This window comes from Hibiscus syriacus, unplaced genomic scaffold (genome assembly GCF_006381635.1).
Source record: "Hibiscus syriacus cultivar Baekdansim isolate YM2019G1 unplaced genomic scaffold, ASM638163v2 tig00116974_pilon, whole genome shotgun sequence".
Lineage (NCBI taxonomy): Eukaryota > Viridiplantae > Streptophyta > Magnoliopsida > Malvales > Malvaceae > Hibiscus > Hibiscus syriacus.
The window spans coordinates 559001-573933 of NW_024063498.1; the positions used below are offsets into that span (position 1 = coordinate 559001).

A 14933-nucleotide genomic window follows, 5' to 3' on the forward strand; every position below is an offset into this window, starting at 1 on the left:
TGAATAGGATGGAACAGCAGTAGCATAGCATTCCATACTCATCTTCTTCCCCCTTTTGTCTTTTTTTAACATGGTCTCATGTGTATGAAATCACGTGAACCTCTTGTTTTCATTTCCTCTCTCTCTCTCTCCCTTCTTTTCTCTTCAATCTCTTCTTCAAAACATTGATCCTCCACCTTTAGTAGACAACACCAACAATATCTATGTTCATCACTTGATTCTTCTCTCTGTCTTGCTCCTCTCATGACTTCTAGTAATTGCTATTCTTCCCTTTATCCTTTTCCTTTTGACCTTAACGAAGATGATCAACACCAACAACACCATCTTTTTGCCTTAAAATCTCAACCTTCTTCATCATCTTCCTCCTCCTCTCTTACTTGTCCTACTTTCTCCAACCCAACTGTTCAAAACCAAGCAGGTTCTTGTCAAAGAGAACCCCAGGTGTTTCAAGATCAGGTATATGTTTTGATCTGGTCACTTAGGGTTATGATCATTTGCTATATATATACGTGTGTATCTAAAATTTCTGATTTTCAGGCTAAGATATATGTTCCAGAGGATGGAAAACTCAAGTTATCGATATGGAAGAAAGAAGAAAGGGGGGAAAGTGATGATCATCGCCACGAGGACAGTTCTTATAAGTGGATGCCTTCAAAGATGAGGATTTTGAGGAAGATGATGAGCTCGGAGCACTCGGATTTTTCAAAAAGCTCGACGAAATTCGAAGACCAGAAGGTTCAGATCAATCAGCCCTCGTCATCTCCGGATAACAGCAGCATCTCTTCCTACTATGATAACAACAACAGTCTCATTAGGGTTTGTGCTGATTGCAATACAACTAAGACTCCTCTTTGGAGGAGTGGTCCTAGAGGTCCCAAGGTATATAATTATAAAATTTCAACTCTTTAGCTCTCCTAATCAATACCCTCTATCATAAAATCTAAGTTAAACATATGAACTGCAGTCTCTCTGCAACGCCTGTGGAATTCGACAACGAAAAGCAAGACGGGCAATGGCTGCTGCGGCAGCCGCAGCGTCGAATGGGACCATTGTTGCAGCTGAGACAACGACAAGTACGAAGACAAAGATTCAAAACAAAGAAAAGAGATCAAGTAATGGCTGTCTTGCAAAGTTAAAGAACAATAAAAAGTGCAAACTTGGTTCCCAATCCCAAGGTAGAAAGAAGCTTTGTTTCGAGGATTTGAGGGTAATATTGAGCAAGAACTCGGCTTTTCATCGAGTTTTCCCGCAGGATGAGAAGGAAGCTGCCATTCTGCTGATGGCCTTATCGTATGGACTTGTTCATGGTTGAATTAATTAATTTATCTAGTCACTAGGCTAGCTAGCTTTTTATATTGTTTGTTTATTTCTTAATTAGCTTTGAATAATGACTTAAATCATCAATTATTGTCTGAAAAACTGAGCTTTATGCTTGAGTTATTGAGGAAATTAAGATAATTAGTGTGAGAGAAACATAAAATAGGGATGTAATTTAGAGCTTGACTATTTATATTATTTTATATATCATGCTGTGAACTTTATAATAATTACTTTTCAAAGTCTTACTTCCACTATTTCATAGTATCTCTCTCTCCTCTTTCTCTCATGGTCATATTACTCAGGTAATCGCAACAAATCTCGAATATATTTTTCATTCACAAGACTCGAACATATAAAACTTTACTTATATCGAGTTCCTTACTCGGTTAGGGTTTGAAGTTGACTTATATATGAATTCACTAGGCAATTTTCAGTAAGGGTTTGGCCCTAAAAGAGTCTGATAATGGTGTTTTTTTTTCAGTGGTGCTTTATTCATTGATGATGGTGATAAGTCAAAGGCTAGACTCAACTAGGGTTACAGGCTTTGTTTTTGTTCTTGTTTTCCGATATAACAAGTTGCCTGGAACACAGTACATGTTTTGTCTTTGACATTGTCTTCATTCAAGTGATCATATAGCTTTAAATAGTTAGATAACAAAAATACAACTGGAATTTTTTCCGGATGTCGGAGACTGAGATCTGCCATCTCTGGTGGATACAGCTAGTGAAGATGTTCACTGCTGGTATATGCATAATTAGCTATATGGGTTTTAAACTGCCTTGTGCCTTATGTTGAATCGATGATGCTCGTTTCTTACACACTTTATCCATTTGGGTTGTTTATAATTATTAATTTTATATTTAAAGTAGGGTTTGTTTGCTTTATTTTTACTACGTATGCATGTTTAGGTTGTATGATATGCGCCATGGGAATTTCATACAAGTGGAACATGCAGCAAAGTAAAAGCAGGGGGTGAGCATATGGGTAGGGTTAGTAGGTAGGAAAGACTTATAAAAGACAAGACAAAAGACTGGTTTCCTTACTGCCTTGGCTCCTAGGACTTCTTACAAGGAATGGGAAGATAGAGGCAAGACAAGCCCATCCGCTATTCTGCCTTTGCGCAGACTGATCACTCGCGGCACACATTCTATATGATCGATGATTCCAATGCGCTTCGATTTCATATACTTCTTCGCTTTCTCTTTCGTAGAATGCTCTACTTTCTTTACATCTGACGCTATATATGCTAACATCATTTCATTATAATACATCACATACACATAATTGACATTAGACTGAAAGTCAAGGAGAGAGTACTATAGAAAGCGTTACGTTCAGATGCCCTTCATCCTACCCGAAGGGGAAAGTAAAACGAAGACTAAGCCGGGGAAGGTGGGCGTGCAAGGCGGCCAAGAAGGCTTACGGGCAGATAGGGAATACACATGGGTATGTCTATAGGCTCTATTCAAGGGATGAGAAATGCAAAAGGGAAAGGCCTCGGAATTATACCGGTTTTTATGTATCCCGGTAATCCATGGCTTTTTCCCTGGGTTTCCTCGAATTCTTGACTATAAGGGCTCTCCATAATTACATTTCTTTAGCCTAAAGGGTAGGAATGCCCGCCAGAGACGGATCATTGGAGCCCATATCAAGGGAGCAGGACACCTTCCCAAGGGTGGTAAGCATGGGGATCAAAAACAAGAGATTAGATCCCTCTCTCCTTGATACAAGAACACACAGAAAAGTCCCGATACCGTCTCCGGAGGAATGACACACCTTTTTTATGGCGCCATGCTCTTTTTCCCGGGGTTTGATAAAAATTTCACTTAGATCGGAGTGCAATAATTACTGTCCTGCAGCTCAAGTGGCAGATATGCCCAAAGCGAAAAGGTCGGAGGAGCCGGAAAGTCCTCCCTTTGATAAGAGTAAGTTTTGCTACTCGTACTAGAATTCTATTCTTGACTAGATCGTGAACATATATGAAATCAATCGAAAGCATTGGTACCACCCCTTGGTTGGAATGGCTCTGTCTCACTGGCTTGCATCTTTCGACCTGAGGTTCACTGGCTCAAGGGCAGCACAGCTACTTACTAGCTTGAGGAACCGAGCTAACAAAACTCCTAGAACCTGGGGGTTGAAGATGATGCTGTGGTAAGTGAGAGAAACAAGCATTGCTAAGCTTTTGGGTTCAGGAATATTATTATGGATCACTGACCTTGTTTTTCTACTATCACTGACCTTGCTAATCTTTTCTATTGCTTTATGTTTATCGCGATTGTAGATATAATGAATGTAATTACGGTTATTGCTGGTATGGTGATTATGAATTTTTTTTCTAAAAGAATTGATTTTTTTATAAAATGAAACTGAATTTTTTAAAATGAAAATTAAAATAGTGGAATAACGGTATGCTATTTCCGTGATTGGCCGCTACCCGTTAAATTGTGGCCGCGATCCATCGCTATTGATTTGATTCCGCTTTACATGGCTATTTTCCGCTATAGCGATCCGCTAACCGGCTGCTATTTGACTAAGGGTTAATGACTCAAGTTGATATTTTCCAGAGAAGTATAGAGGTAAACGAAGTATGAGAATTCTTAAGACCAAAACAAAGTCTGAGAATGAATATTAAGAAGATTACTGTAATTTATACTACAGAATGATTAAGAATTGGGTGTAAATGTATAGATTATTGTTGTGATAGAAATTAGTAGTCCTTTTTTTGCAAGATATAGTTACTTATTTCTGCTTTGTGAGAAGTTGCCTTGATAGAGGGATGTAACACCCCCAACCCGTATCCGACCCGGGTACAAGTCCGACGTGTCACATTAACTTTTCAAACCTTGACTTTTCAAACCTTGACTCTTAAGAAAAATTCCGGGAAATTTAAAACTTTATTTAAAACAAAATACAGACTTTATCAGAGTGCTCGTACTTAATGACTTATTACATGCCAACACTTTATACATAACCAAATACATACTTTGTCAAATACTTCTGATCTGATCTTTTAGTAGTGATACTGTCTTTGCCACTTCTATTCTTTCACTTCTCGTTTCTTGGTACCTACGTGTAAATCACTTACACGCTAAGTCATAGACTTAGTGAGGCATATAACATATAATATAACCATATATCATTTCATATAAATAAAAGACATACATATGCAAACACTATCAATAATCCTTTCCACTTACCATATACTCATCATATAACACATATATCACTATACCCAGAAAACACACATCATATAATTCATGTATGTGCATTCATATCATTGAATCGTGACATATCAATATGCATGAATCTATTGTATGATAACAATATACAATCAGGTCATGCACACATGCAACTTACCTTCTTATATCACTTTCACTTTCATTTGTCTTTCAATTTCATTGCCCATGTATATTATTGAGAATAGAGGTATGTGAGTACATTGAGGTTGTGCACTAATGATGTCACCACAGCTCGTATAAATTCCCCCATGGGGCACCGAACATTCGTTCAGTATTCGTTCCGAAGGACCTGTCCAGAGGTTACAAAGAACTCCGGTAACTATCCAGAGGTCATAAAGATCCTCGGCAACTATCCATATGTTCCTTTCAACATAGGTAAACCCTCGACTCTTGGCATGCCAACTATACCTATAGCTCTCGTATCATATACTATGGGCATTTATTTATACATTTCGTATCACTTGTTCTTTCTCTTCTGTCACATACCACATGTATGTAACCATATATCTCATATCATATCACATTATTATATATACATGTATTCACGTAAATCATTTCATGTAATTCATATCACATATATCACATGTGCATATAAGCTTATAGCTTCTTTCACATATACATGTAGTCACATAGCTTTCTTTCATGTAACCATGCATGTCATGTCAAATAACATATGTTGCATTTTCACTTAAGCATATAAATCATATAACATAGCATCCATCTATTTCTATGTATTAATGCATACATGGTAATCACATAACAATTTAGAAGTTACTTCTTACCATAGTAACTCCATCACTGGCTCATCGCAAGCCAATGTTAATTCAATAAAATAAGTACAAAATAAATTGCACTCACCTTAGCTTTGCTTTGATTCGATTCTAATTCCTCAATTGTCCCGAAACGGATCACGTTCTATCTCTACATAACAATACACAGATTCATATCAATATTCCAATTGATATATTCTAAAATGTCACTTCTTAGGCTAAGAGAAAAGCCAATTTCCTCTTTCAATGAAGATATGCATCGATGCACTACTTGTGCATCGGTGCATAAAATGCATTCGATGTTTCCTTATTAATGAGATGCATCGATGCACTCCTTATGCATCGATGCATTGATTGCATTCGATGTTCTTCTTTTAAAGGAATGCATCGATGCACTTATGAATGTGCATCGATGCACCTTGTCCAGAAATTGTATTTCAAGCCCGAAATTCATCAATTCTTCATTCAATTCTTCTATTTTAATCCCCTATCATGTCTTTAAACTCAACTATCATTATTGAAACCAACTTATGTCCATATAAATCATATTTATCTTCCATATTTCATCAAGATTCTTAAAATTAAGAATCTTACTAAACTTTCAAATTTGTTATAAATCTTTTCTAACTTCATAAATCTCTTATTCTTATTGATGACAAGTCAAATTCCATCTTAAAAATCTCTTATTAACTCTTTTCCAGAATTTCCTTTAAAAACTCATTTTCTTTAATCTTTCATAACTTCTTTATCTTTCAATCTTAAGATAACTTAAGCTTTCCTTAAGCTTAGTTATTATCTAATGATCAAAACCCAACCATAAATTTAGCAAATAACCAACTAACAAAGAAACTCACCTTTGCAAGCTTGGCTCTTCACGTTTGAGAGAAGATGATGAAGAAGATAAGTCTAAAAACTTATCTCTTCAATCATACATCTCATGTATTATAATACCATTTATTAATATTTAATATTATCTTTGTACAATGACCATTTTGCCCTTCATCTACTTTAATAATTACTAACAACTTTTAGGAATTATTTCCAAATAAATCATTGAATTATTCCATCTTCTACTTAATTCATCAAATTCTTAAACTTTACAATTTAGTCATTAACCCTAGTTTGGGATGTTACAATTCTCCCTCCTTAAGAAAATTCGTCCTCGAATTTTCACTATATAACAACATGAAGCAATCCTTATATACAGTCCCTTTTATTACTCAACATATCTCTTTCACTCATGCTATAACAATCTAACACAACTTATAACACTTATCTTACTTGATTCTTTAAACTCTATCATTCATTTCTTTCTCTATTTATTCCTCATTATCAAGATTTCCTTATAGCATAACTAAGCCATATTTTCTCATGTTCTCATACGCTATTTAATCCACTCAAGTAACCACAAATCTTATTTACCTGAACACTATACCTTAATGGGTTTATATCAATAAAACTACTACAATTAACTTATAACTAAAATTAGTACTTCTCTCATCAATTTACTGTTCAAATGTAATTATGCTAGCCTAAATCAACCAATATCATAACGCATTTACTATTCAACCGAAAGATACATACTAATAATTCTGGGTCCTCACAGTCTTCATTATCATTAAGATTATATATTCTAGTGGAGCGCATCTCCTGTTGAGTAGAAGATTCTGTTGATTTCTTTCTCTACCTCTACCCCCCTCTTGAGACATCAAAACAGATCGTTCTGATTGTGCAAGCTCTCTGTCCTTCAATGGACAATCTCTCATGAAATTTCCTATTTCCCCACATCGGAAACAAGCTCCAGACTTAATTCTACACATCCCACCATGATATCTTCCACAATTCTGACAATGTCTCAATTGTGCTCTTCCATCACCAGACTCTACAAATTGAGTCTGTCTATCTCTCATCTGACTTGATCCTCTAGCGGAGGATGTCATCGACTCTGACCGTGCTTGAGATCGAAAACCAGAATCTCTACTTCTTTGGGTGATACTAAACTCGATGAAGGCCCCGTTCTTTTAAAAGATTGAACTCTTTGATCCCCATAACGTTCATTCTGAGCTCTTTCAAGAGCTTTGCACGATTCACTACCTCTTGAAACGAGGACAGATTTAACACAATCAACATCTCCTTTAATCTCGGCGTAAGCCCTCCACAAACCATTCGCATGCATCTTTTTCTGTTGGAACTAACTCAGTCGCAAAACGACTCAACTTATTGAATTCACACTCATATTCATATATAGTGTGATCCAATTGCTTCAGATTCAAGAATTCTTGTTTCATTTTCTTGATGAACTGGTCTCCTATATTTGTGAACTCTTCTAAAAACAAGAACCAGGTCACTTGGTCACTGTCATTCTCAGAGTAACGTTCGTCCACCATATTCTCGCTTGTCCACGAAGCAAGGAGACTACTCCGTCTAACTTTTCCATATCAGAACAATGAAGTCCATCTAGCATAATCTTTACGTCATTGAGCCAAAAGTCCGCTTCAACAGAACTCTCCTCAACTTCACCTTTGAATTCAGGAGCTCCTAATCCTTTTAAATCTTTTGCTATATTCCTTATCGGAGTGGAAGGAGCAGAAGATTGGAAACGCATCAACACCGCGTCTAACGTTCTAAAGAAAACGTCTTGGTCTTGCACAGGCACTCCAGAAAGTGTTTGTCCTTCACCTTGCCTGGCCAGGGCAGGTGAATTACTACCTTCAGCTAATCTATCATTTCCCGCTACGTCTCGGGAGTTGTCTTGTTCATACATCTAATAAAATACAATCATATCATTCTATTAGCAAAACAGTATACTTACTTTCTATCAAATCAGAAGTTTTCACTATTTCGTTGGCATGTATACTTTTTAAAACACTTTTGACTTCGTTTTTAGCCTAGAATCGGCTAAACCGTAGCTCTGATACCATTAAATATAACACCCCAACCCGTATCCGACCCGGATACGAGTCCGACGTGTCACATTGACTTTTCAAACCTTGACTCTTAAGAAAAATCCCGGGAAATTTAAAACTTTATTTAAAACAAAATACAGACTTTATCAGAGTGCTCGTACTTAATGACTTCTTACATGCCAACACTTTATACATAACCAAATACATACTTTGTCAAATACTTATGATCTGATCTTTTAGTAGTGATACTGTCTTTGCCACTTCTATTCTTTCACTTCTCATTTCTTGGTACCTACGTGTAAATCACTTATACGCTAAGTCATAGACTTAGTGAGGCATATAACATATAATATAACCATATATCATTTCATATAAATAAAAGACATACATATGCAAACACTATCAATAATCCTTTCCACTTACCATATACTCATCATATAACACATATATCACTATACCCAGAAACACACTTAACATCATATAATTCATGTATGTGCATTCATATCATTGAATCATGACATATCAATATGCATGAATCTATTGTATGGTAACAATATACAATCAGGTCATGCACACATGCAACTTACCTTCTTGTATCACTTTCACTTTTATTTGTCTTTCAATTTCATTGCCCATGTATATTATTGAGAATATAGGTATGTGAGTACATTGAGGTTGTGCACTAATGCTGTCACCACAGCTCGTATAAATTCCCTCATGGGGCACCGAACATTCGTTCAGTATTCGTCCCGAAGGACCTGTCCAGAGGTTACAAAGAACCCCAGTAACTATCCAGAGGTCATAAAGATCCTCGGCAACTATCCATATGTTCCTTGCAACATAGGTAAAACCTCGACTCTTGGCATGCCAACTATACCTATAGCTCTCGTATCATATACTATGGGCATTTATTTATACATTTCGTATCACTTGTTCTTTCTCTTCTGTCACATACCACATGTATGTGTAACCATATATCTCATATCATATCACATGTATTATATATACATGTATTCACGTAAATCATTTCATGTAATTCATATCACATATATCACATGTGCATATAAGCTTATAGCTTCTTTCACATATACATGTAGTCACATAGCTTTCTTTCATGTAACCATGCATGTCATGTCATATAACATATGTTGCATTTTCACTTAAGCATATAAATCATATAACATAGCATCCATCTATTTCTATGTATTAATGCATACATGGTAATCACATAACAATTTAGAAGTTACTTCTTACCATAGTAACTCCATCACTGGCTCATCGCAAGCCAATGTTAATTCAATAAAATAAGTACAAAATAAATTGCACTCACCTTAGCTTTGCTTTGATTCGATTCTAATTCCTCAATTGTCCCGAAACGGATCACGTTCTATCTCTACATAACAATACACAGATTCATATCAATATTCCAATTGATATATTCTAAAATGTCACTTCTTAGGCTAAGAGAAAAGCCAATTTTCTCTTTCAATGAAGATATGCATCGATGCACTACTTGTGCATCGGTGCATAAAATGCATTCGATGTTTCCTTATTAATGAGATGCATCGATGCACTCCTTATGCATCGATGCATTGATTGCATTCGATGTTCTTCTTTTAAAGGAATGTATCGATGCACTTATGAATGTGCATCGATGCACCTTGTCCAGAAATTGTATTTCAAACCCGAAATTCATCAATTCTTCATTCAATTCTTCTATTTTAATCCCCTATCATGTCTTTAAACTCAACTATCATTATTGAAACCAACTTATGTCCATATAAATCATATTATCTTCCATATTTCATCAAGATTCTTAAAATTAAGAATCTTACTAAACTTTCAAATTTGTTATAAATATTTTCTAACTTCATAAATCTCTTATTCTTATTGATGAAAAGTCAAATTCCATCTTAAAAATCTCTTATTAACTCTTTTCCAGAATTTCCTTTAAAAACTCATTTTCTTTAATCTTTCATAACTTCTTTATCTTTCAATCTTAAGATAACTTAAGCTTTCCTTAAGCTTAGTTATTATCTAATGATCAAAACCCAACCATAAATTTAGCAAATAACCAACTAACAAAGAAACTCACATTTGCAAGCTTGGCTCTTCACGTTTGAGAGAAGATGAAGATGAAGAAGATAAGTCTAAAACTTATCTCTTCAATCATACATCTCATGTATTATAATACACATTTATTAATATTTAATATTATCTTTGTACAATGACCATTTTGCCCTTCATCTACTTTAATAATTACTAACAACTTTTAGGAATTATTTCCAAATAAATCATTGAATTATTCCATTCTTCTACTTAATTCATCAAATTCTTAAACTTTACAATTTAGTCACTAACCCCTAGTTTGGGATGTTACAGGGGATGCCTACTTTGGAGTAAATAAGGGCCAGCAAGCAAAATATTCGAGATAAATCTTCTGAAGTTGTGGGGTCCTTTATGTTAACCTTTCCTTCAAGTCCAGCCACATATGTGTTTGTTTTTCATCCTCTACTGCTTCTAAACTCTCCCATGGCCATCTTACTTCCCATTTCTTTTCCAAATATCTGTCATATATATTCAGATATACATATAGAAGTACAATTTTTCGAAAAAAATCGAGTTTATTTATGTTAGATGCATAGAAATCATGTTTCTCTTTGAAGCCATCCTTTCAAGTTAACAAATTTGACATGATAGTACTAGTTTTAATCACTGGTTGAACTTTTATGATTTATCGTCATCTCTAGTTTTCTCTCAAATGCCAGGAACCATCCAAGTTTCAGGTACCAAGTCTGTCTTGACTGTAATCCCATATAACAGTTAATGATCATACTGCTTTTCAACACTTTCATTGAATTCATTTCAGTTCTGGATTCGAGGGTCTCAATTCATCGTCTTCTTCAAGAGTATCAATAAAAGGTATCCAGCCAACACTTTTGACATGATAGTACTAGTTTTAATCACTGGTTGAACTTTTATGATTTATCGTCATCTCTAGTTTTCTCTCAAATGCCAGGAACCATCCAAGTTTCAGGTACCAAGTTCTGTCTTGACTGTAATCCCAATATAACAGTTAATGATCATACTGCTTTTTCAACACTTTCATTGAATTCATTTCAGTTCTGGATTTCGAGGGTCTCAATTCATCGTCTTCTTCAAGAGTATCAATAAAAGGTATCCAGCCAACACTTTTTTCGTCCGAATTTTCTTGAATGGAAATATATACAGTGAATGAGAATAAGATTTTACCAAGTTCAATCTTCATGATGCAGTTTCCAAGGGAAAAATAGAGTACCGGACTTGGCACAAAGGGGAATTCTCATTGTGATGACTCTGAACTCTGTTATGACATCTGCAATTTTTCCTTTGATTTTGATATGTTTTTAGCTCCTGACTTTTGCTATTGCACAGTCCGTTGACAACCCTTCGTGACAATTTTATTATAACAATTCAAGATGCAGAGGGAAAGGAGATTTCTCATACAGGTTTGTCCCTATTTGTTTTCCATAAGCTTTTGGACTAATTCGATTTCACTGAAGAAAATAAGGTATGGGGCAGGAGTTGAAACCAGATTGGTGGTTGAGAAAGGTGTTTGGGATGACATATTTTCCTTTGAAGGAGGAGGGCATGTTCATATGAGGTTGCAGTTTGTCCTCAGTGAAGAAGAGCGCCAGAGAATTCGGATAATGGTATTTTACCCTTCGTTATCCTTTTGATGCAATGAAGGATCCCAGAAATCAATTCTAATGAGTGATCCAACCATCTTCTTTTCATGTGCGCATCTGAGAATATTCAATAGATTAATTTAGACTATCAGCCAGTAATGGTGGGTGCACATTCTATCCTAAATGATGAACTGCATTAGGCTGTATGATAAACTGCATGCCTATGGTATCCTGATAACCTTGTTCCTTCCCATATAACTAGTAAGTTATATTTTTAAGTTCATTTTCAGAGAGAATCTGCACTAAAGAAGAAACATGAAGAGCTTCGCAATAGTGGTCATGGAAGTCCCAATAGTGCTTCTGTTAGTTATAGTAAAGTTTCAGGTTCGATCTTGCTTACTCACATTTGTACCGCATAGACAAATCTAAAATGGCTTAACCTTGATGTATTGAGTGCTGCCTCTTCTCAAGGTTCACAAGAAAGTTTACTCCGAAGTGAATTGCTAACCAATGAAGCCAGTCAAGTGTCTGTTCCCTTAAATAGCCCAAAGGATGCTAAATTTGATATCGGTAACAGAAACAGTTCAGTTCTGAAGCAAAATAGCACAGTTAAGGATTGCTTCACAGTAACAATCTTTCGATCTTAATAGAAAAACCCTCGAGTTTTTTTAATGTTCATTTCATGTTCCATCAGGATTCAGTTCCACCAAAACTAGAGAAACGTAACAAGGACTCCATTCCATCAGATGCAGAGAAGCCTAATAATTCGAAGAAGCCGGGACCAGCAGGGAAAGCGCTTAGCAATGTAAAGAACATGATAAGTGCATTTGAGGGTAGTCTAAATCAGGTACGTTGAGCCTGCTGCTTAAAATTCTCCATTTGTTATTTCAACGTAGGCGCATGATTAAGATTACTGCAACTCGATCTGTGACAGGATGCCAGACCTTCTATTAAACCACCGCCGAAACTATATCCGAATAGAAAGATGGGAGCCGATTCTTTTCTAGAAAATTCATCATCTAAAGGAACTGAGGATTTGAAGGAGTCAACTGCTGCATGTATTCAAACAGAAAGAAAATTTTCAGATCTGAAGGGTAGATTTAAAGTTAAAGAAAGTGAAAGTGTGGTGAAGGAAGACAAGAAACATTCCAAAGATTTCAAGAGAGCATCAACGATAGAAAAAGCTTCATTTTCTCAAAGAATGCTTGACAAGTATTCAAAAAGTAACCAATTATGGAACCTTTCTACTGCAAGGCAGCGTTCTAGCAGAAAATCAATAACAAAGGAGGGTGGAGAAGAAATTTTGCAAAAGGATCCACAAGTAGCTGAAGGAAATTCAAATGGAAAACTAAATTCAGTGGCTATTCAGAGTGACGACCATTGTTCTATTGGTAGCTCTGGTCTCTGGATATTTCCAGGTGAAGCTAAATGCTCATGCATAACAACCGGGAGCAAACAAATAATGGATCTAATGGGAGGTTTCTGGGATGAAGCCAATAACCATCAAATAAAGTTTAGTGCTTGTGATCCAAAAAACATAGGAGAGGTTTGTAAGATATCCCATATAGAAGGTTTCACTGATAATTCTCTTTCATTTATCATGTTGGACTGCAATATTGTTCTATCTGATTAACTGCAAGGCTTCATAGATATTTTACTGTGCTTGAGTCCATGTTTTTGAAATATAACTATGAAGGGTTGAGTAATCCTTCTCTAGAATACAAGATAAATAGATAATAATACTCATCTTGATGGAATAAAGGACATAAGGAACCAATTTTGTTCACTGTGTCAAGCTCTTCGGGGTATATATGTATCAAGTTCTTGGTTTGGTAAAACAGCAGCCAGCTTATAAACCGTATGTTAGTCAATCTTTTGCCAGTTGATTCTGATATCATTACCACAATGTGTTATTTGCTTGTTATTTTCAGGTTAACAATGTTGATGTCGGCACTTCTGTCGTGGCAAATGAAGATGGGAAGACTTCTTCAGAAAAGATAAGACCAAGGGTTGAGATTTCCACGGAACCTAAAGAATCCATTGGACCTTTTGGACAGGTTATATTTTTTTTGTTTTTCTATTGAAATAACAAGGATATATTTTCCCTTGCAATGAGGATAATAGATCTTCTTATGAAGGTTGTAGGTTATCATAATGCAAAACCTCCTTATTTCCCCCCTGACTTTCATATGAATTTTTCTTGGTGATTGCTGAAGATTGTATGATATAGCCTATATGATTAGATGGGACTCCTATATGATCAAATGACCAATGTTTTCATTGCTCCATTGTTGTTGGCTCCTGTAATACAGTAGATAAAAACAATCTGTGAATGAGCTTCTTTCTGTAAAATGTCACTCCTAATTTTATCTTTGCTTTACCTTAGGTGGTTAAAGTTGTAATCATGGCCGGCTTTGCAACGTTGGTTTTCCTAACAGGAAAAAGGACATACAGGTATATTCAAATTATATATATTTATCGATCTACCATTTCATACTGATACCAGAATCACCTTTCTTTACAAACTTTGCCTCAAAATATGATTCAATTGTAAGTCTATACACAATAAACATGAAATATACATGAAGCTGATATGTATTGCCTGCTTTATGAACTAGCAGATAAAGTCAGCTGCTGAGAAATCTATATCATTACCCACAGCTGAATCATTTGGATCTTGTATTTTGTTGCAATTACATTTGTTCATCTCTTTTCCTTTTTGTAGACTTGACCCTCTTCCAATACTACAAATGTAAAGGGGCATGTTTGATGTTCTAGTCACTGATGTAATTGTAATATTTTTTACACCGTGGACCCAGGCTATGGCAGCCGTGTTCTGGTTCTAATGATTCAAATCAGGAGCTCTACATTTCCCATCAATAAACCAAAGGTACTCGAAGTACCAAGACAAGAAATGTAAATTTGTAATTATTAAATTTTTATTCATTTTCATCCTTGTTAATTACTTTGGTCACATTCATGCATAAATTTACTATCTTTAGACATATTTAGGTTGAAATATCACTTGA

The 14933-nt window shown here is 35.6% G+C and overlaps 2 protein-coding genes across 3 annotated transcripts; both read left to right on the plus strand.

Annotated features, from left to right (window-relative positions):
- Nucleotides 1–240: 240 nt before the first annotated feature.
- On the plus strand, nt 241–1559 carry LOC120192311 (GATA transcription factor 21-like). The gene is made up of 3 exons (XM_039195103.1): nt 241–456; nt 538–879; nt 965–1559. Exons 1-3 carry the CDS (start codon nt 244–246, stop codon nt 1310–1312), a joined length of 903 nt encoding a protein of 300 aa, XP_039051034.1. The 5' UTR covers nt 241–243; the 3' UTR covers nt 1313–1559.
- Nucleotides 1560–11187: 9628 nt separating this feature from the next.
- Nucleotides 11188–14723, plus strand: LOC120192318. 2 transcript variants are annotated; one of them, XM_039195107.1, is made up of 14 exons: nt 11188–11273; nt 11360–11413; nt 11512–11563; nt 11651–11724; nt 11798–11928; nt 12195–12288; nt 12376–12512; nt 12599–12751; nt 12839–12915; nt 12985–13450; nt 13836–13961; nt 14291–14358; nt 14526–14573; nt 14670–14723. In XM_039195107.1, exons 1-13 carry the CDS (start codon nt 11249–11251, stop codon nt 14527–14529), a joined length of 1461 nt encoding a protein of 486 aa, XP_039051038.1. In that variant the 5' UTR covers nt 11188–11248; the 3' UTR covers nt 14530–14573; nt 14670–14723. The 2 variants fall into 2 exon arrangements, with proteins under 2 accessions (XP_039051038.1, XP_039051039.1); XM_039195108.1 differs by lacking the exon at nt 14670–14723 and adding an exon at nt 13622–13630 and having other exon boundaries at nt 12985–13411; nt 13833–13961; nt 14526–14602.
- The last annotated feature ends 210 nt before the right edge of the window (nt 14724–14933 follow it).